The 11734-nt window shown below is 51.8% G+C and overlaps 1 protein-coding gene and 1 long non-coding RNA gene across 2 annotated transcripts in view; both read left to right on the forward strand.

Moving 5' to 3' along the window:
* The window catches only part of LOC102370697, a 24746-nt gene extending 19630 nt beyond the window's left edge, over positions 1-5116 (forward strand). Inside the window, exons 3-4 of the long non-coding RNA XR_323125.1 lie at positions 4829-4927; positions 5083-5116. This is a non-coding gene — a long non-coding RNA (uncharacterized LOC102370697). The remainder of the gene's footprint in view (positions 1-4828; positions 4928-5082) is intronic.
* A 6508-nt stretch (positions 5117-11624) lies between these two features.
* The window catches only part of GORAB (golgin, RAB6 interacting), an 8268-nt gene continuing 8158 nt past the window's right edge, over positions 11625-11734 (forward strand). The window contains 1 exon segment of the mRNA XM_014516934.2: positions 11625-11734. This exon segment is cut by the window's right edge and continues 294 nt beyond it. Coding sequence (XP_014372420.2) covers positions 11625-11734 — 110 coding nt within the window.

The raw sequence follows: 11734 nt of genomic DNA on the forward strand, positions 1-11734 counted from the left end.
TCCCTGCCAGCGGTCAGCTGACAGAAAGGGGCAGGGCCTGGCTCCCTTATAAACCCTAGGGGCTGAGGCCAGAGGCGGTTCCCTGCCAGCAGCCCAGGAGGAAGGAGCTCTCTGCCATGGGAGAGAGGAGAAGCATGATGCAGGAGCAGTATCTGACACTGCTGTGAGATAAAGAATCCCTGGTACGCTTGAACGTTGTTATGGCTGGGCGGCTTCTGTTTACGTTATAGCCAAAAGGCTGGTGTTTAGGTTGCTGTTTGTCGTGGGTGGTTTGGGTGAGGCTGTTAGGGGTTGGAGGAGGCCTCATAGGGGACTCACAGGGGTGGGAGGACCCCAGCGCCCGTGAGGGTGCAGCATGTGGGGTGCACAGACCCCAGCCCCAGAGAGGGGCAGCTGAGAAGCCCCAGAGAGGGGGCGTTGCTGAGAAGCCCCAGTGCAGGTGCAGTGAGCCCCGGAGAGGGGGGCAGCGCTTGAGAAGCCCTGGAGAAGGGGGCAGCTCAACCGAGAAGGCCCCAGAGAGAGAAGGGCGGCGTTACTGAGAAGGCCCCAGAGAGAGAAGGGCGGCGTTACTGAGAAGGCCCCAGAGAGAGAAGGGCGGCGTTACTGAGAAGGCCCCAGAGAGAGGAGGCGGCGTCACTGAGAAGGCCCTGAGAGAGTGCGCAGAAACAGAGAGAGAGACAGGACTGGGGAGAGCCCGAGTGCTAGAGAGGGCGCGGTGAGAGAGAGACCTAACAATGTCAGGCACATCTGCGAGGCTTGGGGCATGGTACGGGGATGTTTGGAGCCACGCAAAGCCCATAAGGCTAGGGTGCCCCTGAAGCACCCATTGTAGAGCGGGACCCACAAAGAGTCCGGAAAACCACGGGGTCCGAGTAACTGGCAAGACGTGACTGAGAGGGAGTAAAAGGCAGCCTCCCAAATATATAGTGTTATCAAAGACGTGGCGGGCGAGAATCTGAGGGTGGCCTTGAGCCAACTTGGCACGGGAAGGGGGCCTTGAGGAGATCACGGTCCTCCTGCAGGACCCTGCCGTGACACTGATATAAATTGTCTGCACCTGTGTATATTATGTCTACCTTGGGGCTTCCCTCTAGCCCCCAAAATCTTAGCTAGGTAATTTAAGAAGGTATTTCCAATCTGGATTGGAAATATCATGGGAAAAGTTGTTCTAGTGGTGTTACATCATCCTCTACAATCGGTTCTGGGCTGAATCATGAAGAGGAGAGTACAAAAATTGAAACTAATAGATGTGGCAAAAATGGTGGGAAGATGGTGGAGTTGTTGGAAAGTTTGTTTGTTTGTTTGTTCGTTTGGTGTTTTTGTTTTTTGCTTTGGTTGCCCAAAAGATCTGGGATCTGAAGTTGGTTCTTGTTCTAGACCAGGGGTGTCCAAACTTTTTGAATGTGGGGCCAGATTATGAACTTTTTATCACCCGGTGGGCCGGCGAGCCATATTCAAAGACCTCACAGGAAGCGGTATCACATCAGGAAGTGATGTCATGTGACCTTTGACACCAATGAAGTTGCAGGAAGTGACAATGAAATGGGTCTGGAAATTTAAAATCCAAAATAAAAACAATATAAAATCAACAATGAAATAACAACTAACACTTGACTAAAATAAACATTTTTGCTTCTACTCACTTCTCAATGAATGAAAGAAGTATAATGCAGGCTTGCCCTGGGACACCTGGGCGTACAAGGGATGGGAACCCGTGGGGGGCCGGCCGGCTGTTGGCCTCCAGCAGCAGCAGCAGCAGCGAGGAGGAGCAGCAGCGCCTCAGGATGCTGCCCGGCTCCATCGGGGACGAGGAGCCTGGTCTTCACACGGTCACGCACACACGCACAGCCTGCCTGCCTCCCTCCTTGCCCCTGGCTCCTATGGAGGAGGAGGAAGGCGTGAGTATGACCTTGTGCTTCCTCCTCACGAGTGCACGCATGCATGTGGCACCCCCGTGCGGGCTCCTCAGCATCCCAACTGAGGACACGGCTCTGCTGACAGCTGGGCAGCCATGTTTCACAACTCGCATGCTCATCCCCACACCGGACCGTGCCACCCCAGCCCACGCCGCCCCTTCCCCGCCAATGCAGTGCAGACTGCCCCCAGCATGGGACTTAAAGCAGCTGCGTGATGGGCACGGAGGGGGCGGAGAGGGGGGTGCCTTGGCCCAGGACCTGGGATCTGCCTGGTGCAAGCTTACCTGCCCCGGCCTCCATGGCTGTGGTCGGGGGATCTGAGAGATGGGCCCTGCTCCCCCCAGGGAGAGGGTCAGCAGTCACTGGGAAGCCAACTGCCTCATAGTCCGTGTTTGCCGGTCACCTGCTGAGGGGCTGGGGTGGGACAAGGGGTGGGAACGACAGTAAACAGTGTTTACATTCATTTCCCGTCACAGCACCTTGGGCCTCAGAAAATGGCTTGGCAGGCTGTATGTTGGACTAACCAGTTCTAGACAAAGTTTTTTGACCCACTTTTCCACTCATTTGATCCAATTTATCCACCCTTGGCCTAAAAGTAGGACAGGAGAATAATAGCCTGTCTCAGGGAGAGGCAAACCGGGGAGACTCCCAAGCCCACGAAGGAAACCCTAGGGCCAGGAGCCACGGGTGAAACAAGAAAAGTGAAAGTAAAAAAAGGAAAATTACTTGCAGCAGGATGGGAGGAAGAGCGAGGACAATGGGGAAAGCCCACGCGAATCATTAACCGCGCCTTTATTCAGCTGCGGCCAGCGGATGACGTCAGCCCCAATCACCGGTCGGCAGAAATAAGAGGGCCGGTGGTGAGAGGGGACGGGCACACGTGGACACAGAGAGAGAGCCCGACCGTTGGGGTCAGCCAGGGGTGCGGGATGCTGGAAGAGCCTACGCACACTGGCTGCGGAGGGGCAGATGATCCAGACGGCGAGTCAGTGCCTGGAGCAGGAGTTCCAGCCACAGGCAAGGCAGGAGGTGAGCCGGTAAGAGGACTCAGGGTGTAGGGAGGAGAACGGACCTGGGAAGACCCAGAGAGAGGGCTGCTGCGAGGTGAAGAACCAGAGAGAGGGCGGCTGTGCTGGGAAGATCCAGAGAGAGGGCAGCTGCTCCAGGAGGACCCAGAGAGAGGGCAGACGCATCTCGAAGACCCAGAGAGAGGGTCACAAAAGCGGGAAACTGGAGAGAGAGCAGCTCTAAACCAGGGCAGGTAGAGTGGGGCCACAGAGAGGAGGCCTTGTCAGCAAGCTGATATGTAGAGGGGCTGTCTGTGCTCCACAAGGAAGCCCAGTAGTGGTGGGGTGACGCTTTTCTTAGGATTCGTTAAGATTTTCTTTGGATAAGAGAAGGGTGTTTTATGTTTCCCTGTGTCAAAAGGGGTTGAGGTCGAGCGGAGGCAGGAAAAGCGAGAGAGCGAGCGGTGGGCTCATTGTTTGGGGTGTTCAGGGGAACACAAGGTCGGCCACGGAAGCGACCGGGATCCGCCGGGCTGGGTAAAGGGCGAGGTACAGGGGAGGTGGAGCCTCGCAGAAAACACCAAAGGTGCAGGCGTCCAACAAGGGCAACCACACCGCACGAAGCCCCACCCACTGTGAAAGATTCAAAGTCGTGGCAGGCGAGAAAGGGGCAGCTTGCAGCACGTGTAAAGATCTCCTGTAAGACCACCTGCAACGGCAAAGCGAGTACCGGTGAGCACTTGAATTAAGGAAGCCTGGGACAAGATGTTTGAGGCCCGGCAGGTGTGTAGCCTTTATCTCCTTTTTCGTCCCCCAGTAAACTGTTCCAGTGATGGTTGCTGTAGAAATATTGTAAGACAGAAACAGCAAATTCACAGATCTAGGTCACAGTCTTGCAGAGACCATTGATGACCTCCATTTTTATACATATGATGTTTGTAAACATCCAGTGAAATGACTTCACCATATCCATAATTGTTTCTGGAGAAAAATGGCCAAAAAGGCTGGTAATTAAACTGGGGACTGATGGAAACTGTTAAACAGGAGAGCTGTTTTGCCTAGTGGCGTTTTAGTTAACAATTCAAAAGTTTTTATATAAAAAAAAAAAAGTGTTCTATAAAACACATGGGATTTTTATGCTTGGAATATCTGTAGCAATAAAGAGAAAATGACGCTTCATTTTTGGTTTTAGTACAAAAAAATTGGAAGAAAAGAAAGTCCTGAAGTTCAAAATCCAGATCTGGATTTTGTAACTCCACAAGTCTAGGATGAGAATGTGTAGCTTGAGCTCAGCCCATTATAGCAAGTCACTACATGTGCAACTATAAAATTTGAGATTTACATCCAGATCCTCCACCATTTTGGATCCACCAAGTCTGAGAATATTTGGACTTGGCCTTGAATGTGGATTTCTTCTGGGCTTGGAATGTCTCCAAGAGGAAGTCGCAAAGGTCTGTGCAGTCAAACCCCAATCCTGAAATCCCTACAGGCAAGATAGCAAAACCTCAGGGTTACTAGTACTTATAGAATTAATATAATCAACAAGGATGCCTCTCTTTCTATCTTCTTCCCATACCAAAGCCTGAAATACGATAGGATGGTTCATTCCTCTGAGGCTATCTCACAGGTTCTAGCAGACCTACTAATTCCTACTGGAGGTAGAAATACAACCCTTTTCCTCCCCTGAGTGGAACCAGCATATATGGGATGAGTTAGTCATGCAGAACCTGTTAGCATTTCATAGATAAATCTCAGGATTATACATGGCTATCTAGTTATGAGTTCTCTCTCGAAGGGCTTGGAGATGGCAAAACTTCAGAGCCTGGATAATCCCTTACAGATTGGAATATGATGGAATCTGGGAGGGATGTGGTTAGACACTGAAAACATCCCCTTTTATTGCAGATGATGTATTACTTAAGCCTCTGATCTGTTGGGTGAAGTTAACAAAGGCAGACTGCTCGTGTCTCTGCATTCCATGCTAGGATTGTTTTTTGACTGCAGGTAAATTTTGAGCTATATTTATTTGGGCCTGTAATATATTTAAACCTACCATAAGACTTATATACTAGATAGACAGAATACTTGCATTCCAAGGCTATCTCTGTGAGCTAATAGTATTATTGATTGCCTTTTTTTTTTCTTTTTTTTTCCTTTAGCTGTATTTGTGTCATCCCATCGTCTGTCCCACCCTCCTGCCAATACTTTATTAGAATGGAGCTGAGGCATGGAGTACATAATAAATACAGTATCCCTGTAGTATGTAAAATGAGCATTATGCATGATAGTTAAGATTAAACTAGAAATAAATCCAAACAAGTTAAATCCAAAAGTCTGAAAATGAATATTTTGGGCACTCCATACTATTTTCACTTTGAGATTGTGCGGGCCGGGAGCGACCCGAGCCCTTTTTCGTGCTGCACGCGGGCTGTGGCCAGCAGCCCGGGCACGCCGGGTTGGAGAGGGAAGGCCGTCGAGCTAGAATTAGGCACAAACGCGTATCGGTAGTTTAAAAGATTGTTTACTTACACCGAGATGGCAGTGGTGCAGGCTGAAAACTTGCTTAAGTTGCGGTTACAGACAGGAAAGAAAACAAAACTCGAACCTGCAGGGCACGAGGGTACGTCGCAAAGGGTTCCAGTGACGGGGAGATATAAAATACGAGGGTACGTCGCAATGGGTTTTGGCGACAAGAAAAATAAACCTGCAGGACTCGAACCCGGGTAGAAGAGCTCTGAGGCCGGTCGTAAGGGCTCGCACAAAGTTTGCTAGGCTCCATGGGTTCTCCTGTTCACTCATCCACACAAAGTTTGCTAGGCTCCGTGGGTCCGGTTCTCTTGTGTGCGGGAAGGGATACGTCTGGACTGCGCTCGGCGACGGGGAGAGGCTAGAGGTTGATCAGACCTTCGTTGCCTGCTTTAAATGCACTGGGTCCGTAAGGATCCACAGCGCTTAGAGATCTTCACACAGCGTGAAGTCTCTTCCTCCCTTGTTCGTGGAGTCCTTCAACTTGGGCAGAAACCACTCAAGCCTTTTGTACAGCTAGCAAGCCAATCACTAGCCGCCACGTGTGAATAATTTAGAACTGGCCAATAATGGGACTCGAATTAGCATACAAATGGTGGGAACTGTTTGCAACGAGCATTTCTGTGCTGCAACAAAGAAATGCACCCTGCAAAGAAAGCTTCAAATTGGCGGGAAATCCTCCCTTGCACCGGGGTTCTCTTTTGCAGCAGAAAACTCCACCGTGCAAGGAAGCTGCAATTTAGTGGGAACAATTTAGCAGTGCCAAAGCACACAAAACAAAAATCACACCCTTTGGGTTGTAACAGAGATGTTACAGATTCTTTTCTAGCTTCCACAGCACAATGAACTCTTACATGCACTACCTCAGAACTGGAAAAAAAAAAGTTATACCCTTTCTGGAGCATGTACATCACTGAACTTGATATAAACTGTGCTCATTAAGTACACTGTATTATGGGTGCTGTGGTATTAGCAGCTATGATACTGACCAGCCTCTAATAGCAGGCCTGAAACTGAGTAGCCCTGAAAATGGTAGAAGATAGTATTAGGGCTGCCAATCAAGGGCAGGGGTGGCTAGCCTGCAGCACAAATGGCATAGGCAGCCTCTGTATGTGGCATGCAACAGGGCAGGGAGCAGGAAGCAGAGCCTCAGATCAGGCAAAGGAAAAAGGATTGGAGTGGTACTTGGGTTTGGTGAAGGGCTAACTTGTGACCAACCTATCAAAAAAGGTTGGCCCCCATTGATTTAGAGCAGTAGTATCCAACCTTTGACCCTGTGGGCTGGGTTAGATGTGTGGTGTGAAATGGATCCATAGGCCAGATCCAATCTGTGGGTCTAATGACCATGTGCCCACAACCACTGTGGCCACAGCCCCATGCTATATCAGTTCTGTCAACCTGGGTCTGCTAGTCTGGGCCCTGAGCCCTCGCACAGGACCATGTCATTTGACCCATGAGGCTTGGAAATTTTGTTGGTGGGGGAGCCATGGCAGCTTTGTTGCTGGTCCCGTTCACCATATTTCCAGATCACATGGTTCTGTGGGCAAGGGGGTTGAGCACCAGGGCTATGCGAAGCTTTGGTAGCCGATTTTCAATTTGGCCTGATTTGGCGGCTGAATCTCCAAATCTGAATCGAATTGGGAGACCAGTTAAAAGCTCCGAATCAAATTGGAAGCCACCAAATAAATTCAGAAAAGATCTGGCGCCAATTTGGATATTTGGCCATAGACTAAACAGGCAGCAGTCCTCACCATGCTGGACACAGCTGCCTCCAGCTGGTAAGTCTGTGGTGGACAGAGGGCGGAGGAAATGGGTATGGGGGAGGGAGGGATTGGGGCTGGGACAAGCTGCCAAGCTGGGGTGGGGGTGACACAGGACTCTGGGAAGGGGGCTCCTGCCACTGCGCACCGCTGGTCCGGGAGGGCATGGGAGCGGGGGTGTGCCCCCAGATCTGCGCGTGGTGGGCTGGGCCAGGTTGTGCTCCAGGAGGCTAGCCCCAGCCACCTGCTGCCGGGCTGTGCTCCATGGGGCGGGTGGAGCCAGGGCTGCACTCCGGAGGGCTAGCCCCATCCACAGCCCGGAGCCCAGCCCTGGTTCCACCCACCCTGCAGAGCACAGTGGAGCGGAGGTTATGGGGGCAGGGGGGGCTGCAGTCACCCTAAAATTCCCCGTAGCCCCTACCGCCGGTCCTGCTCTGATCCAGGTGCATGCACCCAACCCCATGCCCTGCCGCTGGTCGCCCAGCCAGGGCAAAGCTGCAGCTTATCCAAGAGGCACAGGGAGCCTGGGTGAGCGGTGGGAGGGTATAGCCCCTGCTCCCAGCGCCTTCTACCACTCAGGCTGGTCCAGCCAGTTCCGCTCCGATCTGGGTGCATGTGTCCGCCCGCATTTCCTGCCGCTGCTCACCCAGCTGGGGCAAAGCTGTGGCTTGTCCGGGAGGTGCAGGGAGGCTGGGCAAGTAGTGGAAAGGCATAGCCCCCGCTCCCAGTGCCTTCTGCTGCCCGTTCAGAGTGCAGCCTGGTCCCACCCGCCCTGCACAGATCTGGGGGCACATGCCCAATCCCATGCCCCCCTGGACCAGTGGCACACGGCGGGAGCCCCACTCCATGTGTCCCGCGCCCCCCTGCCCCAGTTGGACAGCTTTGTCCCAGCCCCAATCCCTCCCTCACTGTGGGCGCATTGATCTGCCCGCCCGCCCCCCCCTGCCCCTTCCCTCCCCTCTTTGCCCACCACAACAGACTGACCAGCTGGAGGCAGCTTGTGTCCAGTGTGGTGAGGACTGCTGCCTGTTCAATCGCTGATTCAATTCGGAGGAGATTCGGCCCAATTCAGCAGTCAATTCTCCAACTCCAAATCAAATCAGGAGACCCATTAATCTCTCCAAAACAAATCTGAAGCCTCTAAAACCATTTGGAGAGATTTGATGATCGGCCATAGACACAGCGTTATGTTTTTTCTATGTACCTTGAGGTGCCAGGCATGGCTTGTGAACGCTGAGATGGTGGGGCAGATGGAGCATCCTACAGGAGCACAGGAGGATCCCCCACGTGCTTAGAGGCAGACCCTGTGGGGGAACCCCCTCCACCCCTAGCTCAGCAACTGGTGCCTCCTGGATCTGGTGGGGCACCTGGGGTCCCCTTGCTGCCAAGCCACAGGAGGGGGAGCAGTATGGGGGGGGGGGTCCCCCACGCACTCTGAATTGAACTCAGAAGTGGACCAAAAAAACTTCTGGTCCACTTCTGGGTCTGCCGCCGAGCACACGGGGGACCCAAATCTCAGTGGCCAAATCTCCAAATCTTTGCATCCGAATTGGCCAAATTAAATCAGCACAGTAATTTGAATCGCTGTCCCTCTGAATTGGCCAAATCTGAATTGGACATTAGGAAGAACTTCTTCACAGTTAGAGTGGCCAGGGTCTGGAACGGGCTCCCAAGGGAGGTGGTGCTCTCCCCTACCCTGGGGGTCTTCAAGAGGAGGTTAGATGAGTATCTAGCTGGGGTCATCTAGACCCAGCCCTCTTTCCTGCTTATGCAGGGGGTCGGACTCGATGATCTATTGAGGTCCCTTCCGACCCTAACATCTATGAATCTATGAAGAGAATATTTGCTGTTTTGCACAGGCCTATTGAGCACCCCTGATCTAGAGCATTAGTGCCCCTGATCTAGAGCACTATCAACTTGAACTGTGTATATAACTATTTAATTGTTTACCATGCTCTGGTATTACCAGCTTTGAATAACTAGTCCCTGTCACTTTTTCAAGGCTTCCAATAGCAGCCTTTTGCCAGTTGATTGCCTTTCTCTATTTCTAGTGCAGTTAGAAGGAGTACAATTAGTTATAAACACTTACTATAACTATGCAGTTTAACCTAGGGGTGTTCAACCCCCAGCCCATGGTCCACATTCTGGACCACAGAGGTATATCATTTGGCTCATGGGGCTTCCTAAGGGTCTGGATATTTGGCAGTGGGAGAGTGATAGCCGTGTTATTGCCACACTCCTGCTGCCAAATTTCTGGACCCATGAGGAGCCTTGCAGGCCAGATACCATGGTTTTGCATGCTGGTACATAGCTTCATTGCATCCAGGCATATAGGGTCAGACCATCATGTTGGATCTGGTCCACAGCCTGAGTCTGTGTCCCTCATCTGGCCTGTGGGACCAGGAGGTTGGACACCATGGAGTTAACAGCTAACAATTGAGTTTCCAAGTAGACATGGGGTGGACAATGCTATACACTTAAGTGCTTCATGCACTTTAATCCAGTGATTCTCAACTGGGATGTTGAGGCATGGGGTAACACAAGATCCTTTAGAAGGGTACTGCAGGAAGTATGAGGCGATAAATGAAGGTGCAAGGAGATAAGCAGATATGGGCAGGCTTAGTCTCTCCATGTCTGGCTGCTCCCCTGCTCACGCTACATGGCCTCTTTGCAAGGAGGCAAGTACTGTAATAAATTAGCTTTTGAATGGGGTGCCACTCAATTCCCAAGTCATGCAGGGGTGCCTTGAGGTTGAGAACCACTGACTTAATGTGCAAAAAAAAGAGGCTAAATTTCAACATTGGGTAAGAAACTGGGACTGACATGATGTGGTTAAATGAATGATGCACTTCTCCAGTATGCATACAAGAGGCAAGTACACTTTAGCTAAAATACCTTGAAATTTCATTCATGCTGTTTGAAAACAAGTGTGTGCATGCACAAACGCATGCACACCTCCATTCCCGTGCTGAAAAAGCATGGTGGTAAAACCATGCACTCAAAATAGGAAAAGCCAGAATTAAAGTTACCTGTGCAACATAATGGATACGCATGAAGGGGACAAATTTATGTTACAGGGTTTAATTACATGATCTCATATTTATGGGTTTTTTTTTCCTTTCTCCTCGTGACCCTGTCTCACTTGGTCCATAGGAAGGACAGTGCTCACTTGCTAAGTACTGAATCAATATTTTATTCTCTTATCAGTGTGTAGCCGCAGGTTTTATTTGCCACCCACGCTCTGGTCACAAGTATCTGGTAATTTTTTTTATTTATTTTTTGGCTATCCAAGATATTGATTTTTCTGAGCACAGGATTAGAAAACATTGCCCAGCACTTCTGTAAATCAGACACTGCTGTCTCAAGACCTCACCCCCACAAAATGAGGGACATATACGAGTAGCAATGATCACTGAAAAACCCTCAAGCTAGCATTCATCTGCCTTAACTAGGAGCCCACCTTCTTTGTTCCTATTATTCCTGCTACACCTGCTTTAGTATCTCCCACTTCCCACACAAAATGAGGAACTGCTATACAACAGCCTCCTTCACTACGCACACCTACCTGCCTACCTACCTCCTTCACCTACGCACACCCTGAGGATGTCCAGTCTGTGCACTGACTTAAAGTAGGAGTCCTGTGCAAAAAATACTCTATGATGGCTTAATTTGTGATCACAATGCATATAGATAAGAGGGCTAATTAAAAATCTTAACTCTAACCTTAATTCTGGGATTTCCTAACTACTGGGTGCTTGACCTTGGAACCTGAATGGGATTATTCTGTAGTGTGGGGGGGATCACGACACTGAAACACCGCTGTTTAGCTCCTTGGGCCCCTTTGGGACCTAGACCAAAATGAGTGATGTTACTTAAGATAGCTTTTTTATCTCCTTGCAGGGTTTCATTCGTTGTAACAGTGCGACTGGCATCCACACGTGCGGGTGGGCGCAGAGCGCTGCCACTCGAGCTCAGAGGAGCGGGTGGCAGCGGCAGGCGGCTGCCCTCCGCACACCAGCGCGGCAGAGCCTTCACCAGCGGTTCTGGACTCTGTGCTCCTGGGGAAGATGTGCTCGATGGCCAAGGTGCGTGCGCTCTCCCGGGCCCAGACCCCTTGGCCTGTTTCCCCCCAGCTTCACCCTTTGCCCTATCACGCGTCCCTTTCTGGCTCTTGGCCCCAATCCCTGCCCCACTCCACGCGGAAGCCCTTCCCCAGCTTCCCTCCCCGCCCCACGCACAGCCTCTCTCTTCCACGCCGTTCCCAGGTCCCAGCATCCCCTGCGAACGCCCCGCCCCGCGGGTCTCAACCCGCCCCCGTGCCCATGGTAACGCGCTAGGCCCAGCGAGTTGCCCGTCGCGCTGCCTGCTCGCGGGGCCCGGACGTGGCAGCGGGAGGCGGAAGCGGTGGCGGCGCCATGGCGGGGGGCTGGGCCGGCTTCTCCGACCAGGAGCTGCGGAGGCTGCGGGGGCAGCGCGCAGGTAGTGGGAGCCGGAGCTAGGCAGGGGCCGCGGGGAGGCGGTGCCC

Source organism: Alligator sinensis, unplaced genomic scaffold (genome assembly GCF_000455745.1).
Source record: "Alligator sinensis unplaced genomic scaffold, ASM45574v1 scaffold31_1, whole genome shotgun sequence".
NCBI lineage: Eukaryota > Metazoa > Chordata > Crocodylia > Alligatoridae > Alligator > Alligator sinensis.